Source organism: Panicum hallii, chromosome 2, assembly GCF_002211085.1.
Source record: "Panicum hallii strain FIL2 chromosome 2, PHallii_v3.1, whole genome shotgun sequence".
In the NCBI taxonomy this organism is placed as follows: domain Eukaryota; kingdom Viridiplantae; phylum Streptophyta; class Magnoliopsida; order Poales; family Poaceae; genus Panicum; species Panicum hallii.
In genome coordinates, this window is record NC_038043.1 from 2,443,657 (window position 1) to 2,463,498 (window position 19,842).

At 44.5% G+C, this 19,842-nt stretch overlaps 3 protein-coding genes across 5 annotated transcripts; 1 reads left to right on the forward strand and 2 right to left on the reverse strand.

Annotated features, from left to right (window-relative positions):
• Positions 1-240: 240 nt before the first annotated feature.
• On the reverse strand, positions 241-4,474 carry LOC112883322 (syntaxin-132-like). The gene is made up of 12 exons (XM_025948602.1): positions 4,319-4,474; positions 3,282-3,386; positions 3,055-3,111; positions 2,911-2,959; positions 2,716-2,804; positions 2,319-2,392; positions 2,190-2,232; positions 1,635-1,721; positions 1,427-1,504; positions 1,215-1,295; positions 782-847; positions 241-675 (listed from the first exon to the last, which is right to left on the reverse strand). Exons 1-12 carry the CDS (start codon positions 4,334-4,336, stop codon positions 508-510), a joined length of 915 nt encoding a protein of 304 aa, XP_025804387.1. The 5' UTR covers positions 4,337-4,474; the 3' UTR covers positions 241-507.
• Positions 4,475-6,563: 2,089 nt separating this feature from the next.
• On the forward strand, positions 6,564-8,988 carry LOC112881426 (DNA ligase 1-like). Its single transcript, XM_025946102.1, has 2 exons — positions 6,564-6,745; positions 7,402-8,988. Exon 2 carries the CDS (start codon positions 7,422-7,424, stop codon positions 8,715-8,717), a length of 1,296 nt encoding a protein of 431 aa, XP_025801887.1. The 5' UTR covers positions 6,564-6,745; positions 7,402-7,421; the 3' UTR covers positions 8,718-8,988.
• Positions 8,989-9,084: 96 nt separating this feature from the next.
• LOC112881425 (indole-3-acetaldehyde oxidase-like) lies at positions 9,085-16,791 on the reverse strand. Of its 3 annotated transcripts, XR_003226475.1 has the most exons (11): positions 16,543-16,791; positions 14,696-16,459; positions 13,910-14,169; positions 13,587-13,796; positions 12,930-13,148; positions 11,448-12,413; positions 11,147-11,239; positions 10,932-11,030; positions 10,475-10,664; positions 9,698-9,802; positions 9,085-9,554 (listed from the first exon to the last, which is right to left on the reverse strand). XR_003226475.1 is itself a non-coding variant. In XM_025946100.1 (10 exons), the coding sequence occupies exons 1-10, from the start codon at positions 16,718-16,720 to the stop codon at positions 9,337-9,339; spliced, it is 4,197 nt and encodes a 1,398-aa protein (XP_025801885.1). In that variant the 5' UTR covers positions 16,721-16,789; the 3' UTR covers positions 9,092-9,336. The 3 variants fall into 3 exon arrangements, 2 of the variants coding, with proteins under 2 accessions (XP_025801885.1, XP_025801886.1); XM_025946100.1 differs by lacking the exon at positions 9,698-9,802 and having other exon boundaries at positions 9,092-9,554; positions 16,543-16,789; XM_025946101.1 differs by lacking the exons at positions 9,085-9,554; positions 9,698-9,802 and adding an exon at positions 9,810-10,409.
• Between the last annotated feature and the right edge of the window lie 3,051 nt (positions 16,792-19,842).

Here is a 19,842-nt window from a genome sequence, read left to right on the forward strand (position 1 = left end):
CGGTGCTGCAAGCCAGCCGAGCGAACGCTCGTAGACTCTTTAGCAATTTGTTATGCTGCATGCATGTATTTCATACTTTGTGCCATTGTGTTGTTAACTAGGTGCGGCAGTAGCCTGCGCCAGGGGTTGCCGACGAAGGAGGTGGCAGTAGCATGATTCATAGGTTGCAGCACACCTGTGAGAGCTTGTGAGATTCACGAGTTGCAGAGGGGGTGAAACAAAAAGATAACACGATGAACATGAATGAAAGAGCGGCATTCGGGTATTGAAGCGTCATATTTCACATACATTGCAGCGGCTTTTGCAGAGTTGCAACCGTTGGAGTGTCATTACCCAACTACCGCAAACAGAATGAATCGAAAATGCCTGAGGGCAAGCAGAAGCTTCAGTTGTGTCGATCATAGGTACAACGATAAATCACGAATAGACCACAAAAGCTACACACATATTACACAAGCAGAAAACACAATGTATATGTATCCTGCGCTCCCCCTGTTTGGAGCCACGCTAAGCGCCCTTCTTCCATGGCTGGATGACTGCCACAACAATGATCACCACTATCACCAGCAGTATGATGATGGCATAGCACATCCACTTTCTCGAATTCTTCTGCAGTTTCTTGGCATTCTGGAGAGCGCTAACGCCTTGCTGTATGTGATTGGTAGCATTCGAAACCTTGAACAGAGGAAAGAAATTGACATGTAAGTGATTCTTGCTTGCTATAGAAAAACACTCCGTGGTTGTCCTATACAAACTACCTGCAGAAGTAGGAAACTCTTACATGTGTCTCGATGTTGTTGATCATGTCTCCTTGAGCCTCAACAAGAACTGCCATATCCATGAATATCTAAGAGGCAAAAATAAAAAACATGTCATGAAGGGACATATTATCTTTTGATGCTCAGAGACAATTAGAAGCTACTGCAAAAATATAGTGCTTTTATGTCTATTCTTAAAGTGTTGTAAATTAGCCACATCAACTGGGGACAGAACTACACCAGTTTTAGTATTAGTTATTTAGATTCTTCTGTTGGAAGCTAGGCAGTATACTGACTACTGAAGGGAACTCTGTGTCCATTGAATGACATCGTTTTACAGTAATTGCCAAAAGTGATAATGTGGCACCTCCATGTCATGTGTTTTATACTCAGCTTTATAAGATACTATATTACATAGAAGAGCTTATGCCAAAAAAGAAGAAGAAAAGGGATCACCTGTTGCAACTCAAGTAGCTTCCTCTCTAGATCCCTTACAGCATCATGTCGCTCCTGTATTTCAGCAACAGTGTCCAGTATCTGCAAATGACAAAAAAAAGCATGTTAATTACAAATAGATGCTGTAAAAAGATATGGATAGACTTGCTCCTGAAACCAATATATATCTCAAAAGTCATAAATAGTAATGACCTATGCTACATCACACATACCTGGCCTCTTCCCTGCTGTTGGATTGCGTCTTTGAAGATTTGCTCACTTTTTCCAGTCTCTATCAAGTCATCAATTGTCTGCAGGGTTTAAAGCAACAACATGAGAAATTATGGAGTCAGTCATAAATCAAAATTCATTGCAAAATAACAGCACAAGGACAAGTACAAACATAACCACATGTGAAAGGTATGACGGTGCAGTATTTACCTCTTCATCGGGACGATTACCAGTTACAGTAAAAACCCTTCTTTCAACAACCTCACGGTACTCTTGCCTGATTGCTTCTCTTAAAGCCTGCACCAGATGTTAACAAGGTATTACTTACATGATACAAAGAATATATTTAATTTTCCCCACAGCTTTGTCAGCAATTAGACTATTGGCAGGTGTTCCCAAAGATTAACAAACTTGAAGCCATTCTAGAATCATACCATCAGTTAACTAGTGAAAGCAGAACTTGCAGCTGAACATAGTGTTTATCTTTTTTAAACTTAAATAAACACGCAATCATCAATCTTATAATGAGACAGGCGTAAAGAGTCTTATGCTTTGATGTCTCTTAGGCATGGTAAAGTAGAACATTTCCTCTCTGATACCCTAGAAAGCATATTCAATCTTCCTAGAAGTAATGAAATGTCGAAGCAATTAATTGTATACTCAGATTTTAAGATCATCGTATGTTACAGGGAACTTAGTATCACAGAACAGCAGAATAATCACATAAATGGAAAGGCAGACATTTCCATTACAGGAACACAGTACCTGAAAATCATCCATCCGCTCCTTCAATTTCTTTTTCACTGCTCTGTAGAAATTGGTAAACATATTGAATAAACAACAAATTCTTGCAAGCTCAATAACTGAAGACAGTGAGATGAACTGTAAACTTACCCAGTAGTCTGTTCTCTTGATCGGTCCACGGCAGACCCCTTTCCGCATCCAGGTTTTTGCCTATTTGATAAGTTCTATTCCACAATGACAGCAAATAATACAAAGTTGATTGTTGATAGCGGCACACAAGTCAGCTTAGTTAAAAAATTCAAAGCTTTCAGAAAATAGTTTGTTTACAGTGCAAAATTTAGCAATATTTCAAAACAATAAAGCCTCACAAAATACCATATTACAAGTAAAATAGGAAGATTTCTTCTTAGCATCTTACAGTTATCAGCAAAATGATTAACCAAGATATTACTTATTTTAACAATACCTATCATACGAGTGGAGTGATTCGATTTATAGATACTGCAAAACTGCTACTTTTAACTATCAGGGTCAAGCAAGAGCATACATCTTTTTCTAGTTCATCAACTTTTGTCTTCGCCTGACGAGCAATTTTCCCCACTTCATCGATATCTTTCTCCATTCGCTGCTTGATTGCTATTAAAAAGAATTGTTGCATCTAAGTATAATGGTATTTCCAAAAGAGTGCATATGCATTTCAGATCAAATAAGGTTAAATTTGCTAGAATAAACAAATACTCACCTTTCATGGAACTTGCTTTTGTAACTGCTTTGGATTCCTCGTTTGCAGTCTACAAACACAAGTTAGGTTCATTACGTAAGATTTACAGGTCCAAAGGTAAGTTCATCAATAAAATAGCAATCAATTAATGGGGAGTGAGTGCACCTGGAGCTTATTCAATAGATTTGTCAGCTTTGCAATTAGACTCTCGATTGCATCAACCTGGTCATCACAAAGCATGATGTCATTAATCATAAAGGCAAAAGTTGTACTAACAGTGTAAATTTCGTAAGATGAATAGATACGCACATTAGAGTTCTTATGCAATAATCTACATGTGGATGTGGTAAGATGAATAGATGCACACAGTAGAGTATTTAGGTTAACACCACCTTTTTCAAGAAATCCTTTAAGTTGTCTGAAGCATCAGCCTGATGCATTCCCATTTCAATGTCTGCATCTCTCGAAGAGTCCCGCCGAGGGAGCTCAAAGGAATCCTGTGCAAAAGGAAAGTTTGTAATATGTTACACATGTACTGCGGCTACTTCACAAAAGATGGTTATATTATAAACCCAATATGGAAAGCCAAGTGTTCTACATGCACCAGCTTAAAATAGCATGATGGCAACCAGCATAGGCATTTCATCCCCAACAGAGCAGATAGATTTCCAAATTAAGTCCAACACTTCCTTCCTATTGCAAAGTGTACAAGACTGGAATGCACATGCACCAAAAACAAGAAGTTATGTCCCATCTGACGCGAAAAGGGGCTTTACAGCACATCAAACTCCAGTAAATACAAAGCCTCCGAATTCTCACTTCAACAGCAGCACTTAACGCAAATAGTGTTTAAACACGATCATTGCTGCGGTTGAATCAAACCAATTGCACCACGAGCAATTAATGCAATTATGCATTGAGAATGGTTCTAACAACACAGTTCACCCACAGCTAGAGAACAATTCAGAGAAAAACAGAACCTCCATCCTTGGTACAACTCAGGGAGGCACAAAACCACCAGCCAAAAGCCCAACCAGCCCACTTGGTCCCAAAGGCAACTCAACTGCCTCGGAACCAAACCACACAGATCTAACTCGACCACCCCAAAAGCGGCTAATCTACCGCACCCAGCCGAGAAACCCGGGCCGGTTCCTTCCACCGCTAGCTCCCGCATTCCGGCTCGCCGCCCCGCTCAAGCAATCCTTTTCCCCGCCGATCACTCCACCGCTGCTACCTCCGATTACGCTAACCAAGTTTTGGCGCCGCCAGGTGTCCCCTCCCAGGACACGGAAGCCTGCACGGGCAGGGGGCAGAGCCGACTACCCCGCCCCAGATCTCGAGCTCGCGCGCCGGATCCCGGCGAGCGGTCTGAGGAAGCAGGAGAAGCCTTCCCGGAGGGGAGGAAAAAAGGAGGAGACGGGGCGCTTACCGAGAGGAGGTTGTTCATGGCGGCGAGGCGGCCTGTGCGGCGAGGAGATAGAAACGGGCAAGCGGCGAGGAGAGAGGGGGGAGCCGAGGGGAGGTCGGGGGCGGAGGAGGTGTGGCCGTTGCGCCGCAGAGGATGCTTTAAGCGGAGGAGAGGTGGGGGTTAAGCTGCTGGACGCCGCGGCTGCTGAAGCTGGCAGGTGGGCCACCAGGGTCTTTTTAGGCAGGCTGGCAAGTGTCAAAGGAAAGGGTTTTTTTTCTTCTCGGAAAAAAGGATGCCGGATGAGTTTATTTTAATGCCGATCCAGTAGTTAATGATCTCATAAAATGGTCGGTTACTGTGCCCAAATGTATTAAGTTGATGAGGTTTTGCATCCTGGTGTTGAATTGAACTGTAATATCTGTTTGGGAATATATTTGTCTTGAACTGTGTTGTTAATATTTTCACTTTGTTCTTTCGGTTCTCCTCGCTTGCTTGCTTTAACATAGAGATTGATTATTGATACCATCTTGATTACTAATTGTACTATCTTTATGATTAAGAAATTTAATTATACTATCAGATATACTTTTATCGACAACTGAAAGTGATCAAATATGACCGAATATAGAATAAGGATCTTGTAAGCCTAAAAAGAAACTAATCCCACTCCCACGAATTAGACTACAATTTCAAGCTGTCAAAATGTTTGTTTTGTCCACAGCAATTTGTCTTCCATTCTTCTGATTCTGTTTGAATTCATGACATAGGAAGAAAGGTCGTTTTCATAAGATTCAGGTCCAACCGAACCAGTGCCTGCCTGAGCTTGACTGCTCTGCCTCTCGGCCGAGAAAGCGAGTTCACTGCGTCACGTAGCCGTAGCAAATTTTCAACTCCTTTTCGGCCCCTTCTGTTCGTGAACTGCGTTGGACAACAGGAGCGGAGCGGCAGGTGAGCACCAGTGCTGACCCTTTTTCTATTCCTCTGCGCTGGAACTCCGCGTCGGGCCGGCTGGCTGGGACGAAACAGCTGCTAGTGCTAGGCCCAGTCGGCTACGTCGGGCCCACCGCGCACCGCACCGGACTCGACCGGTGGCGCGCCGGGCCCACCTTCCGGTTATCTCGCGGCTCCGGCGCGGAAGCCTGGAGGCGCTGGGTGCGCGGGGCCCAACGGGGAAACCTGTGCCAAGCTGGACGACAGCGGTGGGTTAGGCAACGCGAGGATGTTTGCTTCTGCATCCAAGTGTCTAGTCATAATGTCATTTTAGAGGCTGCTTGGATTCTCTGATTAATTTTTAGTCTATCATATCGGATATTTGAACAATAATTAGAAACAATTAATATAGATTAATTATAAAATTACTTACATAAATAAAGACTAATTCGCGAGACGGATCCATTAAACCTAATTAGTCCATTTGATAATATAGAATAATTAAGCTTAATAAATTCATCTCATGAATTAGTCTGTAATTAGTTCTATAGTTAGCTTATGTTTAGTCCTCCATTTGGCATCAAAACATTCGATACGATTCGGATAAAAATTAGCCACAAGATCCAAACACCATTTTAATATAATCCCAATCGTAGTGCTACTCCATATTCTTTCGCTGGATTAAATTATTGCGCAAAAAATGATTAAATACTGGCACTACTGCTCTAGATGATACGGTCTTGGCGTTCTCGGATGCCGTTGGAGCATGTTCCGCGATGGAGAGAGCTGTGTATTGTGTAGCTGTCAGACTAGCCCACATTCGCGGAGGGCTACTTATTTAGAATTTTAATATACGTTTACAAGATAATAACTCCTTCTCCTGACAGCAACAACCGACGAAAAGATGAGCGACGATCACGTTGTGTAAACGGTGAAACCTGTGAAAATGAGGGTTCCACTTTCACACAAAATTGAACTGGTAGACGGATTTTCTGCATTCTAGCAATCAGGGAGTTGAAAACCATTTCAATAATTGACACTTGACACGTAATCTGCCCTGGCCGGCCGGCTGGACCCGTGCGATTTACTCCTTCCTTGAAACGTGTATCCTAGTGTGGCAGTGTGCAGATCGAGCCCACGAGCCCACCGCCCAAACCAGCCCGTGGGGCAGTCAAGGCCCACGAGAGGCCCGGCCGACACACAGAGCGCGTGCCACGCGGCTGCACCGTCGCACGCCCGCACGCGCTGCCTGACGACGCGGCGACGCACGTCGCCTTCGGTCGGCCTTCTTCTCCTTTCCACCCGCCCCCCTTCTCCATTCTTTTAAGCGCCGTCTCGTTCTCGAAGCTGCCGCACTCGTCCCGCTTTGCGCCCCTCCCAGATCTTACCGACCGGCTGAGTCCGGGCCGATCTCCCACCCTGCAGCGCGCCGCGAAGGCCAACCCCGCCGCCGCCGCCGGATCGTTCGTTCTTCTGCTGATCTTTCAACGAAGGCGCCGAAGCCTCACCATCAACAAGGTTAGAACCCAAGAAACCCCCTCCTGTACTCGTGTACTGTACTTGAGTTGAATCGATCGGTTTGCTAGAATGCTAGTTCATGTTCTTGCCTTTGTTCGTGAGTGGTTGCTGTAGCAGCTTACGCGGTAATGCGTATGCGTGGCAATGGCATCAGCGAGAGCACTCAGTTTGTGCAACAGAGCTCGACTAGAGTTAGCTGCAGTTTTTTTTTCGCGAACGTGCCTGAGCACGTATTTCATTAAGAGGAAGAGGAAGAGGAAGTAGATTTAGCTGCAGTTGTGCAGCACTTTCCAGCTTGTACCAGCTACCGAGCCAATTCTTCAGATACTTGCCTTGTTGTGCCTGCTCCAGATTGCAATAGCCTGATCCAAGTTTGTATTTATATGCTGATTGCTGAAAAAAAAACTACTAAATGTTACTCGGTGATTTATGAAACATGTGCACAGACCGGTTTAGTTATCCCTTGGATGTGTCGCATTATCTTTGTGTGAATATGGCAAAACTGTTGATAGAATAGGGCCACACATGGGGCACAGATCACTGTGCTCAGCAGATTATCTTGTGGAAAAAAGTTGTTGCCTGTCCTGTACGAAATACGAATATGATGCTCCACCGTGTAGCAAGTCTATGATAGTGACTAAAAGTTGTAACTGCAGGGGGCTCGATTGCATTCGAGATGGGAAAAGATAAAGAATCTGCCATGCAGAAGGAGGAGGAGAAGAAGTCCAAAGATGAGATCCATCTCAAGATCAAGAGCAAGGACAAGTCATCCGGAGATGAGGACGAGAAGAAGGAGGTCGAGATAGAGATCCAAGCCAAGTTTGTGGAGAAGGAAGAGGTCAAAGACTTGGGGGACAGTGCAGGGTCTGCGGGCAAGGTTAAAGAGGTGAAGAAAGACAAAGAGAAGGAGAAGAAGAAATCAGAGAAACATGAAGATGAGCATAATGATGACGAAGATGGTGAGAAGGTGAAGAAGAAGGATAAGAAGGAGAAAGATAAGAAAAAGAAGGAAGATGATGAGGTTTCAGGAAAGACAGAGAAAGATAAGAAGAGCGAAAGCAAAGAGAAAGACAAGAAGGATAAGAAGGCTAAAGATAAGGAAAAAGAGAAGGATGGTTCAGAGTCAAAGGTTTCAAGTGATGAAAAACAAGAGAAAACTAAAGATAAGAAAAAGAAGAAAGATGATGAAGATGCAGGTGATGAAGAGAAACATAAGAAGAGCGAAAGCAAAGATAAAGATAAGGATAAAAAGACCAAAGATAAGGATGAATCGGAGTCCAAGGGTTCAAGCGTTGAAAAACAAGAGAAAGGCAAAGACAAGGAAAACAAGAACAAGAAGAACGAAGAGACGAAACATAAGGAGGGTCAGCTGAAGAATAAGAGTGGTGAAGGAGCTGCATACTCAGCCCCCCGAGAAATCAAGCTTACAAATGATGAACCACTGAAGGAAGACATTCGCAATGAAGATGGAGAAGTTGAGAAGAAAAACAAAGAGAAGAAGGACAAGACTGACAAGAAGGAAGACGGTAAGAAGAAAGAAAAGGATGGTGCTGATGATGACGACGAAGGCAACAAGAAAGACAAAGAAAAGAAAGAGAAGAAGAAGGACAAGGGTGACAAGAAGGAAGATGGTAAGAAGAAGGAGAAGGATGGCGGTGAAGATGAAGAAGGCAAGAAGAAAGACAAGGAGAAGAAAGACAAGGGCGCAAAGGAGAAGATTACCGATCCGGAAAAGCTGAAGGCAAAACTGGAGAAGGTCGACGCCAAGTTGCAAGACCTACAAGCTAAGAGGGAGGATATCATGAGGCAGCTGAAAGAGCTGGAAGAGGGCGGCAAGGGAAAGACCAATGAAGAGGAGCCTGCACTGGTGCAGGAAGAGAAGGGAAAGAACACTGAAGGTGTGACTGCACACGTACTGGAACAAGGTGTAGAGAGCAAGGTCAAGGAGGAGAATCCTGTTGCTTCAGCGTGAGTTCTGGAGCTCTTGAGGCTGTTCATGTAACAATAACTCTGATCTGGGCCTATGCACGGGCCTTTCACTGTGTAAAAGGCACATACATCTTGAGTTGAGTTGTGAATGGGTATGTAATGCCTGGGTCTATGTGTAATTTCTGTGTAGAGAAGCATGCTCGAGTGGAGTGTGAGGGTATAGCGTATAGGCGTGCAGTGCACCCATCTCCAGGGAAAAAAACGCTGTAATATTTTGCTATGTGAATAAGAGAAACACACGGATGTCTTTTTTTTATAAAGACTCAAAACTGATCCTCTTGTGGTATGGTCCTATACTCCATTTCAACCGATGCACATTCTCGGAAGCCAAAAAAACATAGAAAACAGTCTCAGTCAAATCGCTGCAAGTATGTCGTCCTCTATTATAGCGTGTAGGAGTATACTGCATTGATCACTCAACACAACTGTTACATTCAGATAACCGAAATTTGCAAGTTCTGATGATACCCACTATCTACAGCTATGAACCTCTCTTCTCTTTGAACTTTGGGACATGCCGAACCGTGCAATAACCTTATCTACAATGGTTTTACACAGCTAAGGAAAGTTGGGGAAAACAGGTGCTGGCTTCGATTGGTTCTTCATTTGGAGCTCAGCAAGCTCTCCAAGTACCTCTCCACGTTGTCCAAGCCACAAAGCTCCTTCACCACGGGCATGATCGCAGGAACCTCCAGATCGAAATGTGATGGTGAGGAAGGTACAGAATCAGAGAAGCGGGTTTGCTTCCTTGCTGCTCTAATTGCTTCTCTTGTCGCACAGTGCACCGATGCGGCAAGAAGCAAAGGCGGCTCCCCAGATGCTGCAACAAAGGACTCCAGTTAGTAACATATGCTGCAGCTTGTACATGATGCAATGATCAAGGAAAACCGAAACATCCCCAAGAAGCACATCAAACTGACTGTTCCAAAATTCCAAAAAAGATACATGTAGTGCAGTGTTTACACAACGTCATGTATGCAGTATGCTACACCCCTGGCCCTGAATTTCTTCTGGATTTTTTTTTTTGCAAGAGCGTATCCAGTGTACACCGGGGCTAATGTTGGAAACCTGAAAACTCCATCAAGAGTCAGATGTACAAGTTTTCAAAAATTCTGGAAGAAAAAACAATCCATAGTCGATGACATGCTACCACATCACACAATTTGAGTACCGAACTCCAACTCATTTGTGAGATACAAAAATCACAAATATCAGATACATATACACATACAAATTATCATTTTTGTATCTCCCAAATGGTGTGGACTTTCGACTTGAAATTTTACATAGCATCATATCATAATCTCATCCATGGATGGTGAGTTTTCCAAGATTTTTGAAAACTTCTAAATATGACTTTTGACAGAGTTTTCAACAGTTAGCCCGTTTTCCACCAGCTATGCTCTCATTTTTACAGCAATGTTTTTTGTTGACAGTTACTCCTGGGTGTTTTTGGATCAGAGCACAATGCACTTTTCCCAAATATGGATCTTGGTGCCACTGAGAATAATTCTATTTTTACAGCAATGTTTTTTGTTGACAGTTACTCCTGGGTGTTTTTGGATCAGAGCGCAATGCACTTTCCCAAATTTGGATCTTGGTGCCACTGGGAATAATTCTCTACCGATAAATACAACACATGATATCTAAAGAAATTTGCCAATTTGTTTTGAACCTGCAAAACATGTAAGCTCAGGTGCAACCAATTAAAAGCATAATCAAAGGTGAGAAACTAAGCACCTTTTGAAGAGAGCACCCGTTTCTTGTGGAATCCACTGTTAATCAGCTTAACATTGAACTGTTTTGGGATAGTGTCCACAGTTGGGATCTTGTATGTCCATGTCCCGTCTGAGATAACCAATCCGTCTGAGTTGGTGACATATTCCTCGCTCATGAAATAGCCAATTCCTTGAACAAATGCCCCTTCAACCTGAAATATGAAAAGTAAAGGTCGAAGTTAACAAACATGAAGTAGCCCCACAATGATATATTACAAGATATTTCGATTATCGTAGCTCAGCTGTCTCAGAAAATATTGACATTTTTCAAGTTTAAAGTAAAGATATTAACTTATCACCTGATATCTGGAAGTGAGTAATACTTCAAGATCATCAACAAAAGAAACAGAGAAAAGAAAACAAATCTGCAGATTTCTGAAGGTGAAAAAGAGCAATATAAATATGGTCATTATACCCACCTGCCCCAAGTCCACGGCAGGGTTTAAGCTCTGGCCGCAGTCATATATAAGATCACTTCGCAAAATAGTGGTGGCCCCAGTCAGAAGATCAATCTCAACCTGCAATGTTGAACGAACATCTTAACATGGCCATACACATTTCAACTGTTTGCTATCATTATTCTATTGTCTAGAGCAGTGTCTTAAGCCATACTTAAAGTGTAAAACAAGGATACCTCACTAGCAGCAGCTCCATAGTTTAGATAAGAACCAGAAGCCCCAGGAATGTAGTATTCTCGTGCTGATAAGTCCACACCAACCATTTTTGCCTGCGTATTAGTGAAAGAAACAATTCATATATTGAGCAATAAGTTAAAGATGTGCAATTGCACTTGTAATGCTAAAATCTGGTAATGCGTAATTTCCTGAGCACGTGCTTTTTCCATATGAAAGACAGAGATGGTCAAATTCTGCTACATCAAGGGGATCAAAGAAGGTAGTTCCCTACAATTGATAAGTAAGGAAGTAACTAATAACCTTGGAAATAAGTTCATCCCATGAAAGGCTGCTTTGCTTTTCTTGAAATTGCTCCTTGACTGGTTTCAGCCTGTCAACCAAGATATTGCAGGCAAGACGAACTGCTTCACAGCTAGATTCTGATGTCGTACTCCCTGTGGTCCACCCTCCCTGTACATTACTCAATGTATCCGCTTGAATAATTCTGATTCTGTCAAAAAACTCTTGACTTCCATCAGTCCACAGTTGTCCAAGACCAAACGCTGCCATCTGCTTCACTTTTGTCCAAAGCCCCTGGCCTAACTCAATGCCTCCAACTTCAACAGCAATAGACCCATCATTAAGGATAGACACTTTTCCAGGTGTCGGTCGAGATAATACTTTGTGTACAATTGGCACAAAAGCAAGACCTCGCTTTTTCCATCTGTTATTTCTGTTGAAAGACTGGACTATTTCAAGATGGTGCTGGTAGTTTTCTGAAGCAGTCAATTGACCACATATAGAGGGAAGCGTATAACCCATGCCATCTTCACTGCACTCACTGTGAAACAAAGAAAGGCTCTCAACTGTGTGTAGATTTCTATGCCTAACCAAATTAGCATCAGTGGAGAGTGCAGAAGCAACATGCTCAACTATAGCTTCAGCAACATAAGAGCCTTGTACTTCCCCAGGCCCCCGCATTGCAGACTTCGTTGCTGTGTTTGTTTTACAGACCTTTGCTTCATAAGAAAAGGCACCCCAATTATATTTCTTCAGTGCCTCAATGAAATTGTGAGGAATGATCAGGCTAACATCTTTTGTCATTCCTGCATTTATGAACAAATCTATATGCAAAGCAGTGATCTTTCCATCTGACTTGAATCCCACTGAATAGCATATTTTCATGGGATGCCGACCTCCACTCACTATCATGTCAGTCTTGCGGTCCAAATACATTCGAACAGGACGACGCAACTTAAATGCTGCAAGTGCACAAGCAGTTGCCACCTGTAGTAAAAGAAATTAATAGGATAAGTGCTCCATTGAAAAAAGTCAAAAACTGCTAGGCTAAGTGAACAACGTATAGAACAGATACATTCAACCTTACTAGTCATAAAAAAAGTATCATGGATGCACAAAAAAAAACCATACAGCATGATTAATGATGGCTCTATATATTCTTACAAGATGAAGATGTGTAGACAATTACCCGTGTTGGGGTTACTCATACTTACAGGTTCTGGTTGTCAAGAAAATTACCTCAATGGTTTAAAGGGCACGAAATAGTTTTTTTTCTTTTCTAAAATATTTTGAAAGAACGGCTTGTAATACTCCTAGACATTTTTGCCATGTTGATTATCAGACATACTAGAAATGAACACAAAGCAATATTTGATTGTTTAGCATTTGTGCTCCATAATAGTGCAAACTACAAAATATAGACTGGTAAAAGAAAGAGAAAAGTAACATGTTTCCAGCATTTTAAGCATAGATTGCTATCAAAGACTATGGCTAGACACTTACAGGCAATGATCTAACAGCTTTTCCTCCAAATCCACCACCAACTCTTCGAGTAATAACACGAACATTGTGAAAAGGTAAACCAAGGCACTTTGCAATGACATTTTGTGTTGTCTCAGGGCATTGGCTTGAGCTATACACTACCATGCAGTTATCCTCATCAGGTATGGCCAGAGCAGTTTGTGTTTCCATGTAAAAGTAGTACTGAGAATTAAGCTTCACCTGCAAAAGGTGTATCTTGCTGGAGAACATTATAGTAACAATATCAAAGATATATCAGAAAAAGATGCCCACTAAATTGTGCTCCCTTGTTAGGATCTATCATAGGGTTATGTATGCCACACAGAAAAGTTAGCCAAGGTAGAGCATAACTAAATCAAAAGAAAAGGAATACAAAAGGCACAAGTACTCCACAAAAGCAGCTTAAGCTAAAATCACTTTAGGCACCAATGGTGGGCCGACACAGAACATACTATATTGCAAATTCGTCAGATTTCACATGTGGAAAACCACTCGAAGATATTTATCATCTATGTAATCAATGGATAAGAATGCTAATGCACAAGCACATACTCTTTATACTTTACAGTAAAATATATGTATCCACGCTTTACATTAAAATATATGTATCCACAGATCATAATGATGCAGGAAGTGTACCTCAGCTGAGTAGATTTTCTGATCTGCTTCTGCCATTCCTTTTGAGAAATCACCAATCTTTTGGGGAAGAAGAAAAGGTGGGGTTTCAAAATAACTGCATCTTCTTACAGCATCCTCTATCGATAAAATTGGAGCATCTAAGTTCTCAGTACTGTAGTCAACAACAGCTCGTTTAGCAGCTATGTTGGCAAATCTTTGTGTTTCTGCAATCTATGCCAAAAAGATTCAGGATAGCAGAATATGGCTATTACATGCATTCTCATAAACAAAAATTTCATTATTAGTAGTCTCTAAATCCAGAACTATCAATACAAAAGCCATACCACAATAGCAAGAGGTTCCCCAGCACACTGAGTTACTGGATCACCAAATAGGGGTTCAGGTCCAAATATAGTGCTGGCTCCAACATTGCCGCCACTTTCTGGGATATCTTTAACAGTGACAACTCCCAATGTATTAAGCTGCTTGAGAGAAGGATCGAGTTCTATGCTCCTCACATAGGCTAAAGGTTTTGTGCTATATACAAATGCTCCATAAAGACAGTCCTTGGGAGAAGGGATGTCATCCACAAATACAGCCTCACCTATATATATTGGTTTTGTGTCAGCACTCAGGACTGTAGTTTTACTTTCCAAAAGAACAGATGATAAAAGATTGACAATGATTAAATAGCCACATAACTAAACATGAAAAAGAGAGCATGAATGTTGCATATGTAATTCAAAAGGGCAGATAGGAAGATAAAGCAAGAAAATAAATAGCACCAACAAGGCTGCAAGCAAATATAACACACTACATTATCCAATTGTACCCAGCCTTTTAAATAGATAACTTCCAATGATATTCCAAAAGTAACATTCAGAATAAGTAGCGTTCTCTCAGTGTCTACATGATTTTTTTGGATTGGGGCGTATGTAAATGATACATATATATTTGTCTCCAGAAATACTTCAATAAATATGATAAATGTTACCAGGTCTCATACTGTTATATTAGACAAATTCGTGATGGAGGTAGCATTTTCAAGACCATATGTATTGTAGGTGCCAAGTGTCGCTTAATGTGTCTCAGGAGGGAGTGATTATTTAATAGTACTGTAAAGTCCGTACCGGAGGCTTGGAGTTCTGCTCCAACTTTCTTGGCTGGTATGCCAACTGGGAGATAGTCTTTATTGATTTCAATAATCTGATTTGAATATTCAAGTATGCGATCATTGCTATATGAACCCGATTTCATATTATTTATCTTCAGAGAAGCATCAACATGCGCATCAGGTCCACAATTTGGATTTCCATTGGTGCCAGAAGGTACGGAGCAATTAAGATGAACTGCCTTTACAGGCTTCAAAGTGTCTTTGTTTACTGGGTAAAGAAAACTAAACAGAAATGCAACTGCCAAGCTTGATCTATACGCAGCATGTCTTGTGCCTTCTTTAGGAACAATTGTTTTCTTGAGAAGTGTACATGCTTCAAGCAGTACTGATGCAGTAATGGGTTTACCCACTAACAGTTTCTCAACATTGCTAGCCCTGATGGCATGCTGGGTTCCATATGCACCAAAAGCCAGACATAGCTCTCTCAATATTAAGCTGCTTGAAGTTCCATCTGAAGAAACTTGAGCCAAGAAAGCAGCATTTAGATATGCAACTGCATTGCCAAGAGGACGTGGAGAAGCTCGGTATGTCTCAAATAGCACAGAGGTTCCTCTTGTACTTACTGCCTTATCCATGGTTCTATCATCAGATAAAGCACCAGCGGGAGTCCAATGAGGAATGTAAATGCTTAATAGCAGTGTCTTGTAATCACAAGGTGGCATCTGCAGGAATTCCTCCAATGTGACAGTCAGCCTTTTCGATGATACCTGGATGCATACCGATGAACCGGCAGCAAGAAGGATCGTTGCCATGTCAGAGGCAAACTGGTCCCTCTGTGCCATTATCAGATTTCCACCCAAGCTCGCTGTGTTCCTGACAAATGGAGAAGCCACCTTTTCCATGTGATCAGCAATCTTACAAAAGATCACATCATTGCAGCCACCAGCTTCTCTTAAAGCCTCAATTGCTTTGGAAATCGATACAGCAGCTCCGATTTCAATACCCTTGGCTTCCTTACTAACTGAATTCAGTTCCCGGATGCATCTCAGGTCAATGTACCTATCATACACCTCTGCTTCTCTGTAAACGCCTGAAGCAGTGTTGCCCACAATCACCTTTGTTCTACTTTTGCCAAACAACTCAGAACCTACCATATTATAGTACTCCTCCACACTCCGAGGCCGGTGCCAAGTGCTGCCACTTTCGACCAATGCCGGCGTGCACCCTCCAATCCCAGAAGAAGCTCTGATCTCAGCCTTGAGGAACTCCGGGAAGACACCGATAGCCCCCTCATCGTACCGCGGCAGCTTGGAAGCATGGGCGTCCCCCTTCCTCCAGAAGGTGTTGAGGCCCAGGTCCTCCAAATCCACGTCGGCCGCGAAGCTCTTGCAGGCATCTGCGATCGGGCGGTACCCCGTGCAGCGGCAGAGGTTGCCCGCAACCGCCCGCTCCGCCTCGGCCGCCGTGAGCCTGGCAGACCCCTCGGGCGGGGCCGGCCTCCCCACGCCCTTGGCCTCGGCGCCCGCGAGCGCGGCGGCGAGGGACATGCACACCCCGGGCGTGCAGAAGCCGCACTGTGTGGCGTGGAACCCCGCGAGGCGCTCGTGCACGGCGTGGAGCCCCGCCCGGCCGCGGCCACGGCCGAGCCCCTCGGTGGTGGTGACCGCGCGGTGGTGGAGCCCGTGCAACAGCGTCAGGCATGAGCTCGCCGCGGCGTGCGACACCGCGCCCGACGCCGCGTCGTAGGTGGAGAGGAGCACCACGCACGCGCCGCACCCGCCTGCGGAATGGGCCCGAGCTCGTCAAGCTCAAAAATCCCTGAACAGAAACAGAAGAGGTGGTGTGGGGGAGGAGGTGGCGTGCCTTCGCCGCAGCCGAGCTTGGGGCCGGTGAAGCGGGTGCGCGTGCGGAGGAACTCGAGGAGGGTGGCGCCGGGGTCCACGTCCCCCTCGCGGAGCTCCACGCGCTCGCCGTTGACGGCGAAGACCGCCGCCGCGGAGGACGGAGCTGGCGCGGGCGAAGCAGCAGCAGCAGCAGCCATCGCGCTGCGCGGGGAGAGATGCGCTGCGGGGCGCGTCCGTCCGCGCGTGCGTGCCGGAACCGGATTCCCATCTGGGCGGCGCCCCGCAGCTTGCTTATCTACTACTCCTACTCTACTCTACTCTACTACCACCGCCACACTCGCTCGCTCGCAGCTTCGCAGGCGGGGTCGCTGTCGGCTGTCGCCGCGAAATTCCAAGCGGGCGGAGCCGACCGACGCTGACGCGGGCGGGCCGGCGTGTCGCGCGCGGCGCGCTCGCCGAGCGCCACGAGGTTGACGGGGCGGGACTGCGCGAAGGCGACGGCCAGCGCCTGCCGCCGACGGGCGGGGCCCGCGGGTGCATGGCGCGGGGTTAATGGGTAGTTTACGCGAGTGTGGCTTTCGGGGTTGGCTGATTCAACGGTGGCGACGGCGTCATGGTGTGCGTGCGTGGACGGATCGGCACGTGAGGGACGGCCGGGTGACGCGGCGGCGGCGGCGAAGGGGGGTCCCTCCGGCCTGGCCCCGGCGCGGGCTGCCGGGCTCGGCGGGCCGGCCATGCTCCGGCCACGTGCCGCCGCTGCAAGCTGAGGATATTTTGATGGCCGACCGCCCAACGCGATGGGACAGCTCCGATCGGTTCTTGTTGTTTTTTTTTTCTCCAGCGAACTTTAAAATTCCCAGTCATGTGCCCTGCTGGTTTTGCTCGAAGCTAACAAAGAAATCGACCTGATTATAATTTTTGTTGCAATATGTTTATGCTACTTTAACATTATTAGTGTTGCGAAACAATTCTGGAATATATAGACCCATGAATTATCAAATTATATAAGTGAGATCGGGTTTATCTCAATTCTCAAGTGGAATCTAGGTCCATAGTTGAACTAAAGTCAACTTAGAGTGAATCATTAAAAAGTTTAAACACATAAATAATTTGGTAGTTTATGGACCTAAGTAGGGATGTAGAAAAAAATTGGATCCTGAATTTTCAAATATTCAAACTCAACGCATTACATGTAAGAGATCGGTTGGCATCCAAATTCTAAGCACCTTGCAAAAGTTATAATGTCTTACGTCTAAATGTTTCGTGTCGCACTTGCTTTAGCAAAGAAAATGACTTTTTTCACACCACAAAAGACTAAATGTTAATTTAGAGACTGTTTCCAAGTGAAGTCTAAATGTTCGGAAGGTCCTACGTCTTTTTGACTAGCACAGAGACAAACTGAATTGCATGTTTCGTCTGAAAATGTACCAAGTCCCTCTTCTGTGCTGCCTCCGTTTTAATGAAGAAAGAAGGGAAAAAGGTTGCGACAAGAAGGGATAAGCTATAAACAAGTCCGAAGTAACATGTCCGAAACTAGTCAAACCTAGCGATATCAGAAGTATCCGCAAAAAAGGAGAAGAAGAAGTAATGGTCCCCTTATCTGATTCTTTTATAATCATAGCATCTGATACAGAATTGGACATATGAGAATCAAAGCTCTCCATTTGCAAATTTCAACACAACGGAAATTCAGAAGATTCGATGATCCACAAGAAAAATCAACTTCTTTGCTAACTTACTACAGATACTCAATACCCTGCTTCTGTGACTTGGATTGGATCGACCTTCATACTCCAGTTTCACTCCCAAGCTTGCAGTAATGCTCATTGCTCACCACCTACAGATCCTCAAAACTCTGTTTCAGTGACTTTGACTGACTTCCATGCTCCAACTTCACACCCAAGCTTGCAGTAATAATTCTGAACTTTAGCCTTACTTTCCCCATGATTTCCTGAATTTGCTCATTCTCTGGATCGTCTATAGGGTAGCTGCTCAGAAGTGCAGCCATCTGCTCAAGATTCTTCTTCATGCGGTCCGAGAATGCATCGTGGTTGATGTGAGCTGCTGCGATCCAGATGTCTAAGCAGCTCTGATAGAAGCCCAGTACTTCGCCCACCTGAAAACCCATATTCAGGCCAAGCTTCCTCCCCTCTTCCTTTCCTGATACCAAGCCAGCGGCGTAGCCCATCCTGAAACCCTCTTGGTAGTTTGTCTCATCTAGGAGCACTGATGGTTCAAGGAAATCATCGAATTTCGGATTCGTGGTACAATCTACAATGCCCTGGGAGGATTAATTCCAAGAAGCCTGTTTTGTAAACAAGAGAAATTGTAAAACATGTATGATTCATTTTTCTTTTCTACTATGATGCAGTTTCATGTTTCGGTCCAGAAAAAATCATTTAAAACCAAGCACCTAGCAGAGGCATCATAAAAGAAGATTGTCACAGACTTTCTTATCTCATTTTATTTTTGAACGAAGCATATGCGTTTCCAGAAAAATACAAGACTATATCCTTAGAAAGCCATAATCAGGCAAAATAAAGAGAAACTAAAAAAAGCAACTAACAACCAGCGGGTCGGATTGGGACATCGGCACCGCACCACAAAGGTTGGATTGGGGCAGCGCACCACCGACATCGCCATCGCTCGAGCACCAGAAACGCACCACCATCACCATCACCACGGCGAATGCCCTCAGAGGATAAACCATTGTCACCACCAGCGCCATCATTGGCGACGATGTCCCACACCAGACTAGCTACTGTCATGCAGGGTTAGCTGCCATGATCTGCTGCAAGCTGTGTCGCTACCAAGCTATCAAGTCCGCTTGCGTCTCCTCATGAAGTTGCCCTACACCGGACCAACACCTGCCGAGCAGGGCTGACCACCGTAGGTCGCTGCAAGCTTTCAAATCGATACTCGAATAGCTCATCTGGCCATCCATCTGCTGCACAACGTCCACCAAGATCTGATAGAACATTTTTGGAGTCCAAGCCACCCAGTCGACTTGTCGAAGAAGCAGAAATGTTGCACGGGCTTCCAGCAACCAAGAAAAAGACCACCACCGCACGGTCACATTGGCAAGGCACCTCCGCCAGCCTCCTCCTACCATGCCGGCCTCTGTCAACTTCGTGGTCACCTCTAGTGCACTGTCCGGCCAAACTGTCACCCTCAAACGCCAAGCAGAGGTCCTGCCCTCCCAACACTCGGTAACGTCCACTGCTTGGCCACCATTTGCCATCTTGTACACCCGCCCCTCAAGTCCATGACTTGGTGTCCGCCCATTATACCACCTGGACCCATACATCAAGGTTGGGGT